General features: G+C 38.2%; 1 protein-coding gene across 4 annotated transcripts in view; it reads right to left on the bottom strand.

Annotated features, from left to right (window-relative positions):
- VTI1A (vesicle transport through interaction with t-SNAREs 1A) overlaps window positions 1-16,517 on the bottom strand; it is a 328,448-nt gene that overhangs the window by 86,231 nt on the left and 225,700 nt on the right. For 2 of the 4 annotated variants that reach the window (XM_056849725.1, XM_056849726.1), the window contains 2 exons: window positions 15,944-16,014; window positions 13,201-13,273 (listed from right to left, as the gene is read on the bottom strand). In XM_056849725.1, the coding sequence (XP_056705703.1) occupies window positions 13,208-13,273; window positions 15,944-16,014 (137 nt within the window). In that variant the 3' untranslated portion in view covers window positions 13,201-13,207. The remainder of the gene's footprint in view (window positions 1-13,200; window positions 13,274-15,943; window positions 16,015-16,517) is intronic. The other 2 variants (XM_056849723.1, XM_056849724.1) reach the window with 1 other exon arrangement.

Raw genomic sequence — 16,517 nt, 5'->3', positions numbered from 1 at the left:
GTTAGATTAGCAGATCTCTCCTAGGGAAGGGAATATTTTGCTTTTCTTTGTACTTTCAACCAAACCATTTTTCTCAAACCATCTGGATTTAATTTTAATGAATTTATTTCTTGTCCTATAGGTTGACACGCTGCAGATTCAGCTCTCTTCCACTCCAGAGTACAATCTCATGAACTGCACACCCAAGTTATGCCTATGATATTTATCAGAGCTAGGACTTTGAAGGAGAGATGACCAATTGTGTCAAATGACATAAGGAATAGGAAACTTAAAAAAAATGTTCTGAAATATTGAGCTGGGCCTTTCCTTTTTCTTTAAAAGAACGCGAGAAATCTCACAATATCCTGAAACAGTGCTGAGCAATTACTTCTTCAGTTTGGCACTGTTTCCCACTTTGAGCCAAACAACCTCAGCAATTACAAGGGGAAAAAACTGCACAAAGTCACACTGCTAACCCAACAACACTTTAAAAAAATCTCAATAAGGTTTTGTAGCTAATGTGTTAAAGGCTTGGGTGGATGGGCAGCATTAGGCAGCATTTATAGGTGAGGATGTTTGTGGCCTCGCTCAACTTGTTTGTGGCCTTGTTCAATATATTTCTTAGGGGTTACTACAGTATTAATGGAATTGTCCCAAGAACTTGCAATACCCGCCTCTTAATTGCATCAACAATTAACAGCTAATGTATCTATCGTAACAATAGTGAATGCCCCAGACATACATAATGCAGGCAGTATATAAAAAAAAACAAATGCTTTTTGCAGACTCTAACCTTTCAGCCTTCATAAGCCGAACAGAACGAGAAGCCTGGTAAACACTGCATCTGTTGTGCAGTTCAGCTGATGCAAATACAATATAAAGATGAGCAACCAAAACAGTTCTAACCTCTAACCTATTTGCTTTCATATAGCCTTTGCTTTCTATTCTGTTCCAAATGAATACTCAGAACTGAACAGTTTATCTCAGGGGATAGTTTTCTTGGAAACTTTTACTTTCAGAAACTATTTCTCTGTTTTTCATAAATGTCAACACTTGTCCAAGTTTTGATAAGGAAATATTAATAACAATCATGGGATTTGATGCTCAGATTAGTTTGGGCATATGTATTCCACAATAAACTGCAGGAATCCCATCTGTGTTCTATTAAAATAAGCAACCAGTATTCTTGCTTAAAGGCTTTGACACAACAGGAGTAGTTATGCTGATATTATGTTCTGCTGTGCAGTGGCAGCAGGGCAGCATGTGATCTACCATTTATATTTATTGATATTAAAATGTATAGCCCATCTTTACGTCACCATTTCCCCCCCTCCAGACAGTTCACAACATAAATTGCCACACAATTCCATTTAAAACTCTGAAAGATTTTAATTTTAACAATATTAAACTTCAGGAGTACTGACATGACAGAGTCAGATTTCTCAACAAGCAATACCTTATGCTTAGCCCTGTTCATCTGAATGAATGCCAACAGTTCTTGGGTATGCGAGGCTGGGAATCTAAACCAATATTTTGCTTCTTATCAAAGCTCCTTTATTTTGATTTCCTAAGAGCCAGTTAACACATCACTTGACTACTCATTTCAGGTTTACGATTCTCTGGAATATCTACACTCAGTGGGAAATGACTACTGAAAAGCATTGTATGAAGTGAAAGCTTTACTTTTTACTTCAGGGAAACATGGGGAAGCATGTCATATGGGTCGGATTCACATTTCCATTAAAAAAGTGAGTTTGCAGAAGCAGCTTTTTCCCACTTTCTCCTCCTCCCAGCATTCTTGTTCTGTTCATAAAGACACTGCTGAGTATGGCGGGAGGACATCTTGGCCATCTGAGTATGGCAGGAGAACATCTTGGACATCTTCTAGGCATGGAGTAGGGGTCACTGGAGATGTAGGGGGAGGTAGTTGTGAATTTCCTGCATTGTTCAGGGAGTTGGACTATATGACCCTGGTGATCCCTTCCAACTCTATGATTCTATGACTCACAAGAATAATGTGGCATGGGGGCATGCTAGGAAGGGGAATTCAGATGACATCACACACCTCTCACTCTTCTATAAGTAAAACAGCATTTATGAATAGGGCCTCAACCTCTTACAAGAGCGTGTGGGGATTTTGACAGTTCCTGCTACAGCTCACCTGCCTCTGCCTACCTGCCACTTGGCCATTTCCAGTGCATGCCAACCTCACTTTTAAAATGGTAAGCAATTCATGGCTAGGCACAACCTTTTGGAGTGGGAGAGCCAGCGTGGTGTAGTGGTTAAGAGCAGTGGTTTGGAGCGGTGGAGTCTGATCTGGAGAACCGGGTTTGACACAGCTCTCTCAGCCTCACTTACCTCATAGGGTGTCTGTTGTGGGGAGGGGAAGGTGATTGTAAGCTGGTTTGATTCTGCCTTAAGTGGTAGAGAAAGTCGGCATATAAAAACCAACTCTTCTTCTTCTTCTACCCTGAAAGCTAGCCAGAAGATCACATGCCTTTGATGAAAACAACATTCATTGACGAATGGTCAACATTAACTGTATGTTTTGATACTCTTTTCTTGACATGGATATGAATACCAAGTTGAGAAAAAACACAGGATGCCGTTGTAGTTTCTCATGGGGCTCTTCTCTGTTAGAGCATCATCTGACCATGAGTGTAAGACAACAGGAGCAAAGATCACTCTGAAGTGGAGTTTTCAAGCAGTAGCAAAAATTTAAAAACCATTTGATAATGAATGAAGCCAGTGCTGGTCCTGCAGGATTTCAAGTCACTGATGTTTGCTGTGACAGAGGTGCCATCTCATATGCAACCACTTTGAAATGCTTCTGTGGCTCTATCCAATCAAATAGAACAGTGCGCATATTCCAAGGATGTGTTCAGAAATGCCCGAAGCATTGATGCTGCATGATTATGAAACAGTCTTTTTGTTCTCAGAAGTTCATGGTAGATATCTATAACTCTTCCTTGTCATGGAGATAAGACCAGCCTTGTCTTACTAACTGCCGTTTCAAAAGAGGATTCACAGTAGTTTGACTTTTGATCTGTGGGGGAACTAGCTCAACCACCTGCACAAGACATTAGCTGTTACTGAGCTTGCTTTGTACCATTTGATGAACACAGCAGGCATTTAAAACAAGAAACAAGTTGATATGTGAATGTGCCATTTGACAGAGCACAGGTTCAACATGGGCTTCTTTAATAGCTAAGCAAGTAAAGGCTATATATTGTTTACAGACTATATTGTTAAACTGAACAGATGGCCAAAGGTCTCCAGCCTCTGATAATAGATTAAAAGTTAAAGTCATGATAGTTTGTGGTTAAAAAAAAGAAAAGAATGCAAACTATTGATTCATACAATGGCAGGATTAGTGTAAACATTGTAGAGATATGTAGTCATTTCAGCAAGATTTTTTTTTTTTAAAAAAAACTACATTCTTCCCCAGTTCATTTTCATTCATTTTAAAACTGTAAGAAATGGGAATAAAACTGCATTAATTCCATTTGCTTTATTTCCCATTAGTTTCAATTTGGATAAAAAATTCCATGGATCATAACCCTCCCCCAACAAATTATGCCTGCCAAGCTTCAGACAGACAGGAGAAATGGCCTGAAGTTCTATACGTAAATAAAATCAAAACCTATAAAACTAGGACCTTTTGGCCCATTTGCCTGAAATTTGTTAGGCAAGGAAGACAGTCATCCAAGCTGGAACAACCATAAAGATTTTACGGCTAGAAATATGAGTTTGCCTTAGTACAATTTCAATTCGATTTAAACTAAATATGAATTTGCCTTAGTTCAATTTCAATTCGGCTGCCATGTGTGAGGATTTCAGTTCCTCACAGTGTTTCAGCTGTGGGTTTCCTATTAAAGCCAATGGGAACGCAAACAAGTTTAAAATAAAAATGAACAAATATATTAATGAACGAAATAAAAGCAATAGAAAATGTTTGAAAATTAACATGAAAAATAAAAAGGGAACAGGCTTCTAATAAATTATTGGTCCCCATTGGCACTTGCTAACATAAAGCTATAGTCTAATTCTCACAACAATCATATACTGGGTTGTTCCTCCTTTAATCTATGCTGTACCCCCCAAAAAAGGTCAATTTTCTGTAAAAATGCCACAGAATGTGTCCTTATATAACCTGATTGTACAGGTGACATTCATGTATTGTTCATAAGATCACTGTAAGCTAGGATACGACAAGACCAGCAGAACACAGCGTGCTGCTGTGTTTCAGAATACAGTTGCTCTCACAAGACCAATGGGCAGATAAACAAGAGGGGGTGACCAAATTCAATCCAAATGTCCCTTCCTTGATCTACCAAATAGTTAGTTGTTCTGATAACTCCTATTTCTCTCCCAAAGCCAAAGAGCACATTGTGAGCATCTTGGAATTCAGAACTTGTAGCTGAAATTGCACTTCATTCTTCCAGACAGAGATGTCTGGGGCAGGAGTACAAACCAGAAACACTGTGATAAAAAAAACCAAATTAACGATTATTTACTATGCTGAAGGTTGAACAATTAATGAACAGATGTCTACAAGAATTACAAAATGTGGCAAAACAGTAAACAGCCAAAACGTTAACAACAATGCTTACAGTAGTAAGATAAAATGTTTGTAGTAATAGGTACAGGAATCCGGATATAACCTTATTTTGAAAATATTCATCAGCCGAAGCTTAATTCTTGATATACTGAAGCAGTATCCTATGATGTAAGAACGGAGTTCTACCAGTCTAACCACTTATGAAGATTTGATAACAGGCAGAAGCACAAATTTAGAAAGAGCCCTTCAGTATATCAAGAATTAAGCTTCAAATAATGAAGATTTTCAAAATGGGATTACATCCAGATTCCTGTACCTGCTGGGGTCAATAAGTTTTACCAAACACAAATTAATATTACTCCATCAAAAGATAACTCCACAATGATATAATATTAGAAGTGATGCACTCTTGAAGACTCTATATGTTGATATAAGAACCCTAGGACTTCTGTGCTACTGTACGAAGGCAGGTCATATAATCAAGAACCAATGGCACAGCTAAGGTGTTGCTGTTGAGTAAAGATAGTATCTTGGAGGGGATTTCATTGCCTGTGTCATATGGGGTGCCAATGAAACTGGTGGTGATGAAATTCAGTAAAGAGTCTGGGGATAGTCTTGGACCCCATCACCATGCTGTTACCTGCTGAACCCCTAAATTCCTGGGGTCTATGAAACCAAAGGTAAAGGAAGACTCTATCTTGCATCAAACCACAGACAGGAATTATGCAATAAAATCTCTTCTCATGATGACACAACCAAGTTCCCATGGGAAACCACCCCACGTTCCATCTAAGACTTATTTTGTAACTCCATGAGACCTCCCCACGCCCAGCCCAAAATAAATGGCTGTAGCTTGTTGAACAATAATCTAACATACCAAACTACTCAACAAGCATCCAGAACAATAGAGACCAGCTTGGTAAATCAGTTAAACCCTCAATCAGCAATATAACTTCATCTCCTGTTCCATCAATATCATCCAGGAGTAACTGAAGTAAGAAGAAAAACTTGTCCCTACCAGTGGCAGATAAGGGCATGAATTTTGTGTATAAAACGATCCCCTTTTAGTTCACCAGGTTAGCTTCAGTTTCATCCTAAAATTCCTGAAAATGCTTATGCTTTGGAATCAGGCAATATATGAACCACTTTCTTTCTTTTCCTTGATTGCTCTTTCTGACTCCTTTCATCCCAAACAAAGAAGAAGCCAGCATTGTTACTACTACTGCCTTCTTTCAACTACATCTGCCCAGAAAAATCCACCCACTTTTGAACACCACCAGTCTGGCCACAGCAATCCATGCTACTGTAATCTCGAGAGTAGATTACTGTAATGCACTCCAGGTGGGTCTGCCACTGAAGATGATGCCGAAACAGCAATTAATCAGAACACAAAAGCTTGTTTATTAACAGGAGATGACAATAAAGTGGGGTATAAATAATTGTAATTAAAATAAATAAAAATAGACCTGACTCCTGTATACTTTCCTTGTTGGTGCTAGCTTTGCAAACATCAAACCATTTTCAACTCCACCTTCTTCTCACATAGATTCCAGGTCCTTTCCCTCAATCCTACTCTCCCTTCACAGTTTACCTGTAACAATGCACTCTCAGATAGTGAGTTTGGAAAGATACATGCCACAGGCTACTTTTAGAGAACTGTGTCTATGTCTTGAGTCCTAGGTGATTGGTATTCAGGGTGGAGCACTAACCTTTCAGATTAGAGTAATAAATCAACAGTTAGTATGTCGTTCTTTATGTGACACTAGCTTAGGCATGCAACAATATGACTTCAGAGAAAAAGATGATTGTCTTGACTGTAGTGATCTAATGCTAGATATATTATAGCCCTTTTATTCCATGACAATTAAGAAGTCATTACATATAATTAAGTAGAAATGATTAGGAAATTTAGTGAATTAACACTCCTATTTACCATCATAACTTGCTGGCAAGTTTAACTAGTTTGCTGTCAACATACAATTTTTTTTAGCAACTATTGGAAATATTCTGCTGTGCAGAAATTGGTTGTTCATATTGCAGTGGTTGTATTCTCTATCTGGTAGAGATGCACATTTTTATTAAGTTTACAGATGTTATTTAGGGATTTTCATTTTTACTTAGCATAGTGCTGTGGATTTTGACATGTTGACATCCCAAGCAACAATCTCATCGAAGGCTCTAACCTCTTAATGATACTAAGCATGTCTCAATGAACACTGCAACCACAGGGGTTAGATGCTATTTAACCCAGTGTGATGTATCACATTCTTGGTACATGTTGTCTGAATGAACCAGCACAAGAAATAATCCACTGGGACTCTGCTCTTTATATAGGAGCATAGCAGTGGTTTAGATAATGGTGTTTCCAGCTGTACAGATGGCCAAGGTTGATAGAAGGGACAAATAATTCCAGATGATATAGAAGGAGAAATAATGAAACTAAGAATCACACAACATATTTTTTTAAAAGAATAAAGTAACAGCAGAGGAAAAGAAGGTATATTATAATCATCTGCCCACAGAAGTACAAAACTACCAACATAAATAGAGAATGCTGCCCAAATAAAAATCAAGCTTCGACAACCTTTCTACAGACTTGGCACAAATACTTCCTACTTCCAACAGATCAGGGAAAAGAAGCTCCCAATATTCAAAATTGTGCCCTGAGTTCCAGATGACAACTGTGCTTATGGAAGAATCTTCTTAGTCATTAATGCCTGTGGGTCCCACAACCTTAGCAATAAACTGTACCAGGTTCAAAAAGGACTGCTCAGGTGTAAGGAATGTAGGAAAGATCTGCAACAGTTGATGAACTGCTGAATCTAACACAATAAAGCTAACATAAATTTGCAAAAAACTTCTGTTAAGAACTATTGAGTCGAGACCAAGTTTGTATCCTTTGGCTTTTAACTACCCCAAATATTATCCAAGCCAAACATATTTTAATTGTCTTGCTTTCTGGATCCTCCAGTATGGAAGCCCTTCCTGAACTTCATGATCAATGACTATGAAGGTTGCTCAGAAATATGCAAACAATGCTTAGCATCTTTTAATCTTGGAGCTTCAGAGTAAAACACTATTCCTGCAGAGTCTGCATGTACAACCAGGAGACTAAGAGCACTTCACACATTACAGTTTGAGATGTACTGCTAAAATGTTTGGCTCTCGTTGCCTTTCTTACATGCCCAGGGAAATGTTGATTGCCACTTTGGGGTCAGGAAGCAATTTTCCTCCAGGCCAGATTGGCCAGGATCCTGGAGGATTTTTTTTTTTTTTGCCATCTTCTGGGCATGGTGTAGGGGTCACTGAGGGTGTTGGGGAAGGTAGTTGTGAATTCCCTGCACTGTGAAAAGAGTTGGACTAGATGACCCTGGTGGTCCCTTCCAACGCTATGATTTTTTGAAATCGAAATCTTAAAATTGAATGCAAGAATGAGACCAACACTCTTTGGAAACAAATGTACAGGTATCTTCATCAGAGGGCCATGACTGGTTGCAGCTCCCTGTCAAGTATGTACCAGATCTCAAATGTGGAATTGTAGTATGTGGAATTTAGCATGTGGAATTATCCTCATATATTTATATTCAAGGTTTTGCCTTTCTAAAAAATAGAGGGGGAAATGTATTTGTTGCTGTTAAAATTTCTCCCTAACTTCCAAAACAGTATTTCTTTAATATACAAGAGATTGTTATGCAGTTGAAGAGGGAACATAGTATACCATATACGTTCCTCCTGTTAAATGCAATTGGTATATTCCCTTATCCCCAGGATAACTATATTCTTATATCTGAATTGTCTCAAAGGTTTACTTGTTTTCTGGTTGGAATGCCTAATAATGAAGTATGTTTACCCTTAGGAATTGTACTGACATTACATTAAGTTTTCCAGATGTTCTGTCCATCAACTAAAAAAAGACTACCTATTGAAAGAGGAAACATAATATCACCCCCTTTCCTAATTACAGTGCAAACATTCAACTAGTTTTTAAACTGAAAAACTCCTGATCTTTTAGCCTACCTTTGTACTGAAGGTAATTAATGCCTCTAATTTTTTGTCTTTCTGTATATTTTAATTCCTGTTCTACCATACAGTTTTTGAGACAAGGGTCCAAAAATGTATATAAATCATTCATTCCACTAAAACTTTTTAAAATATGTTTTCTGCATTAGTTTGTAGTCTCCTTCTCAATAGGCTATTTATTAAGTATCAAGAAAACAAACACATAGAGGGAACAGAACTCTATGTTAAAACATGGTTATTGGAAGCTTGTACAGGAACGGAGCTCATGAATAATTGCTGAAAATGATGTAAGAGAAGAAACTTGACCAACCAGACTGCTGGATAAAGCATGCTTTATCCCTGCATATATTAGCGGTTGTTATGAAGGTGTTGGCAAATCACCCAATTTATCACCAGTGTTGAATGTATATTGCTCCATTTTCATCAGCCAAAGCTCTTGCCCCCATCCTGTCTAAAATTAAATTTGAAAAGGGGTCTTTTTCATACAGGCAGATGCATTCACCAGTTTCCTAACACCTCATGTGTAACAACTTTCAAGATGAAAATTATCAAAAGGTAAAGCTGTTTAGCAAAAGGTAAAGCTCTTTCGTTTACTCAACTTGTGGATTCTACAGGATCTCCAAAAGAAAATTACTTAAGAGGACACCACCTCATGAAACTTTAAAAACAAAACTTTTATTATTTATTTGTTACTTAAGAGCTTATCAAAGTCATTCAATCCTTCTGTTTTTATGACTACTCAATATACTTTCATGCTAGTTTGATGATAGCAGGATGTCTAAATGCAATATTTCAGTGCTAGGGTTGTGCATGTCGATAAACCTGAAATTAGCTGTTACGGTAATTTTTGGGTTTACCAAACATCAAAACCTGGGGGTCTTCCCAAAGCCAAATAGGCTAATCCCGAAAAAGCCAAATAATTATTCGGCTTTCTCCCACACTGTGACTGCCCAGAAGGTAATGCTGAATGCCAGGAGAACTTCATGGTTAAGTGGCACGTGGCATAAGGGATTGCAGTGAGGAAGGAAATTGAATGAAACTGCCCAGCCTGTATTCTTCTGCTGGGAAGAGAAAGCACAGCACAGCAAGCTTTTGATTTGCACAAGAGGAAAGAGAAACAATTTAGTTGGGCTTCTGCTTCTCTCATTCCTCGATATGTTTTGCCCACAATGCTCTGCTGACCTTTGGCATCAGCTTCTTTGTGAGGGTGTGTGTGTGTGTCACAAGTGGCAGCTGGGGAAAACTCTCCTTTATATATGACACCTCAATATTCCATGCCCCTTAGAAAGCAATGAATATGTCCATTCCTCATCAGGCTATTTTTTTTAAGTTCCTTTCCCTCTTTTTAAAATATCGCACAGTATTATTTTTCTGCATGTCTGGAGGCTCCCCCAAGTATGCTGAAATGCCTACCTTGACTCAGGGTGAGCCTAGTCTACAGCTTTATTGATAGGCACTTCACTAACTTTGCTTTTAGAGGGAAAGATTACATCACCTGATCTATTACCATTAACACTGTTCCTTCTACCACACACATTGCTAAGTGCTACACCTAACAGGAGACTGTTTCACTACGCATCACACAAGACAACTGCATTTAAACAATTTCTTTAAAACTTCTGTCTTGACATTTCCACAGTGGATATCAGGAATGGAAGGAATAAGTGGATGTTGAGAGATGGATTTCTAAATACAGAAGGTAGGTGGCCAGACAAATAATAATTTTGATTGCTTTAATTAGTAATTATTCAGGACCCACTGCAGAACATTATACCTTTAACCAATATGGTAAACTTATATTTTCAAATGAATTGTCAGATTGAATACACAGTATTTTTTCCCACCTCAACTTAGCAACATTGCTTTCCACATAGTAACTCGACAAAATAAAGGTGTTTACCACTCCTTTTAGTATTTAAATGCTTATCTGCATGATATCTAGAAAAGTAAGGAATTACAGGAAGAACCTAACTGCCGCCCTTAGGTAATCATAGCTTTCTAGCAATTGTTCATGACATAGACCTTTGCTGAGTGTTGTTTTTAAATCTCTTATGGTGGCATTTCGAGTGTTCCTAAATAACTATTAAAATGCTGACTCTGGCAAACTGCTACACAGTCTTGTCCTTATGTTTATAAAACAAATTTAAATTACAGGGAGTAATTGCGCTAGAATGTTATCAGGAACCTTTTCCACTGACCAGATCATGTCTATACAAGGATAGAAATGTGAATATCTATATGAATTTCACCAATACAGTCATTTCCTGAACTGAAAGTGCGACTTGCCTCCCTATTCTAATGGGCAAATCTGGTTCTGCGTTGTTGTTTTGTACAGAAAAAGGAAATTAAATGTCCTTCTGAAATACAAAAAGGCATGTCCTTTTAAACATTTGACTACATAATCCATTTGTCTGCGAACAGGGCCCCATGAATATTTCACAAAGGTCAAATTTTTCATTTGGCTTACAGAACACTTATAAACTAGGAGTCCTAACTGCAACTCCCAAGCACATAACAATGTCAAAGGTTACAGCTTGTTTTTGTTTCACCCTGACTAAATTACTTGCAAATGTATTCAAACACAATATGAGAAGATATTTTATTTTGCTGAAAATAACGGACTGCACACGCCTGAAAGAAAAGCTGAGGTACATCAAGCATAAACGTGGGCAAAAATACATTGGTTTAGAAACCCATAAATCCTTATTTGAATCTGCCAACCTGAAAGCGAAGTAAAGCTTGAAAAAACTATTTTTCTTAAATGCTATGTCTGATTAAGCCATACTATTAAATGACAGCTGAACTTTAACATTAATATGATATTATTTAAATAACGGCATGACTTTTTTTTTTAGACTAAAAATGATGAATGATTTTTGGACAGCTCAATTGACATAAAGCAAGAAAACCCTTTAATAAAATTTGACAAAATGGAGACATATGCAGAATATTCGTTACAGCTCATGTCTCAGGGCTCTTCCTGGGGAGAATATGGGTTTGGCTGTGAAGTTTTTTTATTATTATTTTGATTGTCTACAGGCACTGAACCATCTCTTTCAATTGCCACTTCCTTTCTCCATGGATTTTGAATTTAGCTTGTGTCATTTACATATTATTCTTAATCAGAAGATTTTGTCTGCTACGGTTCAGTCTGAATTGTGAGAAGTTTGTAAAATAGACGCAAGAGGCCTAGGTATCTTAACCTTTGTCAGTTGAATAAACAAATAAGTTTTTAAAAACTCCTCAAGCTATTTTCATGTGAAGATTAAGTACCGGTGTATACAGCTTAAATCATTTAATGGACTTAGAGTGTCATGACTAGATAGTGCTAGGATCTGTTGTCTTTCTAATCCTCTTTTATCTTACTCTCTTAACTCTGTTTCTACTACTTACCTTATTCCTGCCTTGTCCACACCCGACTATGTGTTTGACCTAGCAGCCACTACTCAACTCCTGGCTCAGTTTAGGGACCTAAATGCTTTCTTTCTGAGGTTGTCGCCTTTTTTTATCACCAATATTTCCATGAATTTTCCAGCAGCATGTTTTAGGTAAATCCATTTTTGTCTTGTGTCCTGATCCCGTTTCTGCCTATGTATATACACATATTCTTTTATTCATGCCTTTCGTGGTGCCATGTCCTTCATGGTGTCAAAAAGTGATAATTTCTGATGGCATTCTCAGAGCCAAATATGATATTCACTCAGCTTATCTCTCAACAAAAGCTTTTTAAGTTACAAGGCACTTCAGTAATGACACAAAAGAAGCCAAAATATTCTTTTATGTAAGTTTTTTCAGAAAAGATACTTAAGTAAGGATCTGGCAGCCATAGTTTGCAGATAGGAAACTCTGCTAAACCTACAAGGAACTGGAAAGATTATCTTTGAGTTCCCCTATTTTTTTAAATATAATTTATGGGAGAAATATGCACAAAATACTATGAGGATCATTCTTTCCTGCATGTTGGAGTCAAAGCATTTTGGGATCTCCACATGGCATAAAGAAGGCCTATTTATTTCACCCAAATCTGGGGAATCTGCATTGGCACATGCAGACACTGTACCAGGATTATGGAAATGGAAGACTTCCCATACCTCCATCATGCTTATCCCTTACACTTAAACTACAGAAAGTAAGCTCAGAACTCATATTCCTTTACAAAGCTTAGGGGACAGGAATGGACAGGGAAATAATAGACATATACAGAGCTTTCATTCCCTGTAATCATCTAGTGTACAGTACACATGTGCTCACAGGAGAAAGGAAGCAACAGAGCTCTCTCTTCAATCCTATGAGCATCCTTACACAGGTAGAAGCTCTGCTTGTTTATTGAAGTGTCCTTTGGAAACAACACAACCTAAATGTTCCATGACTTATTTTAAATTTTGCCTCATAGGATGGTCAAGAAAGTTAAATAACTGGTTAAAACAATAGGTTTAATGCAGTACAGTACAGACCTAAAGCTAAGGTTCTGAAGAGAAGACTGAGAGCACACCTAAACTATTTTCACAGTGAAAGGAACTAAGCAAAATCACTTTGAGTGTTGATTTCCAAATGATAGAAAATCCGGACAAAATCTACAATTGTTTACTACATTATAATATATATGAAGAAAGAAAAAAAAGAGAGAGAGGAGTCCCTACCTGGCCCTTACCTTCGTAACATTCCAGTTAGGATCCTCGAACTCTTACCCAGGTTTGCATCTGTTTCTCTCAGCTGTGGAGATAAAGTTTCTTTATAAGAAAATACTGCATACCTATTATGTGAAGAAAACATTGTCTTTGAAACAAACCTAAGAAAATCTTCCTTATTGCATAGGTACGATTTTAATTTACTGTATATACTCGAGTATAAGCCGAGTTTTTTAGCCATGATTTTTGGCTTAAAAAACTCACCTCGGCTTATACTCGGGTCAATATGGTAATTCGCCTGCTGGGCCCTCTCCCAGCGCGCTCCCGCCGGCCAGCTGATGGGCGGGCTGTCCCGCCTTCTCCCCCCCACCCCACCCGATTGCGCCTTCTGCGCGGCAGCGGCGGTGGTTTTTGGGTTAATAACCCAAAAAATACAGCACAGAGGACTGAAGGCTGGCCTTGGAATGAGCCCAGCCTTCAGTTCTGTGTCCTGCTGCAGTCGAACTCCACGCGGAGTTCAGCTGTGGCAGCAAAGGACTGAAGGTGGCGCTGGCTGGGAGCTCCCGGCCAGCGCCACCTTCAGTTTGCTTTGCTGTGGTAGCAGGGCTGGAGCTTTGCTGCCTCCAGTCTGTTCTGCCATGGTAGCAGATCTCTGCTGCTGTGGCAAAGCATACTGCAAGGGAGAGGGAAGGGAAGAGAGGGAAGGGGCTTAAAAAAATTAATTCGGTGTTATTCTGGGTATGCTTTTTCGGCCCCCATTTATTGCTGCCATTTTTTAGCCAGTAATCCCTGCCTCTGAAAAATACCAAAAAGATATTTTTCAGGTTTTTTTTTAATTAGCATAATGATATGCACACCCGTATTGTTCTCATTGCACCTCCCCAAGCAGCTGTAAGGGTGGTTTGACCACAGAACTGAAGGGGGAATGAAACAAATGCCCTCCTCTTGTACAACTGCCTGCAATCAGTATCAATAACATACTACAGAGAAAGGAATACAGACAGACCAGCAAAAGAGAAGATGAGAGACAAGAGATCAGCAATGGGGGCACATCTAAGATCTCCTGATATCTTTAATTGAAAAGCTCCAGTCAACAAGGCTCACTTCTAGTATCAGAGCTAGGCATGGATAAAAACAAGCAGAGAGAAGTAAGATATAATTTCATTTTCTTTCCCTGTGAACTTCGGTAAACATTCACATCCTTTTAGATATGAATGGATGGCTTCAAACATAAGAGCATTCCTGTTAAATGTTATTTGTACTCCCCATTACCTACTTTCTTGATTTGCCAAGTGTCAGATTCTGCCCACTACATGTGAGAATTTTAAGACAAACCAGGTACAAACTAAACAGGCCAAGTGAAATCAGCAATGAGGATCTCTCAACATCTTTAATTTCCTTTACCTACTGGTAGCCAGTGTAGCTGAGAATGCAGGGTATAAAGCAATGAAAGCAATGGGAACAAATAAAATCAGAAGGAGAAAATAAGCACATGTAACAATGATGATAACATAAAAATAAAATGAAATGAAAATGAACAATGAACAGAACTTTTGCTTCAGATGACTAGGGGCTTCAGATGTCATGGTGATAATTACACAAAACGGTGGTTTTTTTATTTGTTTTTTTACCATTGGAAGCTTTTGATTTATCAGTTCAAAACTGTATAAAAAGCTTTAGACAATCAGGCATCTGTAATCTTTCACTAACATGGTATTCTAAAAACATCCTATATGTACCTTGAATAACTTGCTAGCTCAGGCAGCAGGAAATAATTTTCTGGTAAAGAAAAATACAACTGCAGGTTTGTAACCCAGATATCACATTTGTCTTCTTAATAGCCCTTTAGTGGAGAATGTGAGTGTAACTATGTTCATCCTTGATCTCCATCTGCTACAGCAAGCAGAATTTGTTTTTTCCAACAGCTAGAACAATGAAGGGAGTGGGATGGGGGAAAACATAGTTGTTTTGCGAGTAACTATGCATTATTATGAATTTCATAGATCATTGCAAGAAATCTGTGGTGGCATGAGCTCAGTAAGACTCCTCTGCTAAATGCTGTATTTCCCATGCTGGGACCCTCTGAATTCACTCTGCCCAAGTGAAATAACATTTGATAGTTTATTTGATAGTTTATATAAGTAAAATTACTTGCCTGGTAAACTCATCCATGATATTCAGTTACTGCTTTATTATATTTTAGTAGGTGTGATTAAGCACCTATCAACTAGAAAGGCAATTGATACACTTTTTTAAAAATTATCAATTATTGATATATATATTCCTTCCCCTATTCTGTAGGAAAAGATCCTATATCTCATTGGTAAGACACAAGGTTTTCATTCTGAAGGTTTGAAGATTAGTCTCTGGTAGCTCGAGTTAAAAGAGTGGCAGGTCGTAGGGGGTTGGGTAACATCCATGCCTGAGAACATGGCTATAAATGCTGATATCAGGAAGAAGATGACATGGATATAAACTAGGACTATGTGGGTAAACATATTCTTGGTCTGCCTGTTGGGTCATGAAAGGCCCATAGTAAACATTAGTCTACTGCAACATTATATCCTTTTAATAAAATTGTATGCAGGTTCAAACATGTTTTTCTTGATTTGAAATTGCTCGTAAGATGGAGGCAAATATATAGACATCACTGCAGCTTTGCAAGACGGGAAGTATTGATAGTTCCTTCCTTTTCCATCTATGATAATATAAGTAATGAATCATTTTGGTAATAAGGTTAAGGTAGAAAACTTACTCGTTCTCGAGCACGCTGAATCTTCTCTCTGTCATGGCCAAGATTTTCCAACATCTCCTGACCAATCTGCTCTGCATTAACAAACAAAAAGACAAATAGTAAATAAAAAGAACATGACTGTAGATGGCAAGCTGAAATGTAACAAATGCATTAAAAAAACAGTGCAGGTTAATATTCTTAATAACTACCTTAGATGTAAAGACCAGCAATTTAAGAATAATTGGGCCGCCCATTCCTGAGGGGAAGGGCTGTGCCGGTGACTGGAGGCTTTGGCCACACCCACTGAGGCCGAAACCTTGCCCTTACCTTGAAAACCTGTGCAATCGCTCCATTGGGTTGCACAGGGATTCACCACCTCCAAAGGGGCCCAAATGCGCAGGGGGCCCAAATGCTGGCACAGCCCCTTCCTTTCGTCCTTTAGGCTCAGGAATGGGCTGTTAAATGCCATGAATATGAAAAACCAATAACTGCATGAAAACTTAAAACCACAAAACTGAAGCATCACAAACAAACAAAACATACTGTTTTAAAGTGCTATGCATGATGCTTCAAACGTGCACAGAGACTTTTAACC

The sequence above is a fragment of the Euleptes europaea genome, chromosome 5 (genome assembly GCF_029931775.1).
Source record: "Euleptes europaea isolate rEulEur1 chromosome 5, rEulEur1.hap1, whole genome shotgun sequence".
NCBI classification, from domain to species: Eukaryota; Metazoa; Chordata; class Lepidosauria; order Squamata; family Sphaerodactylidae; genus Euleptes; species Euleptes europaea.
Note: the sequence above shows the minus strand (reverse complement) of the source record. Positions and strands in the feature narration are given on the sequence as shown.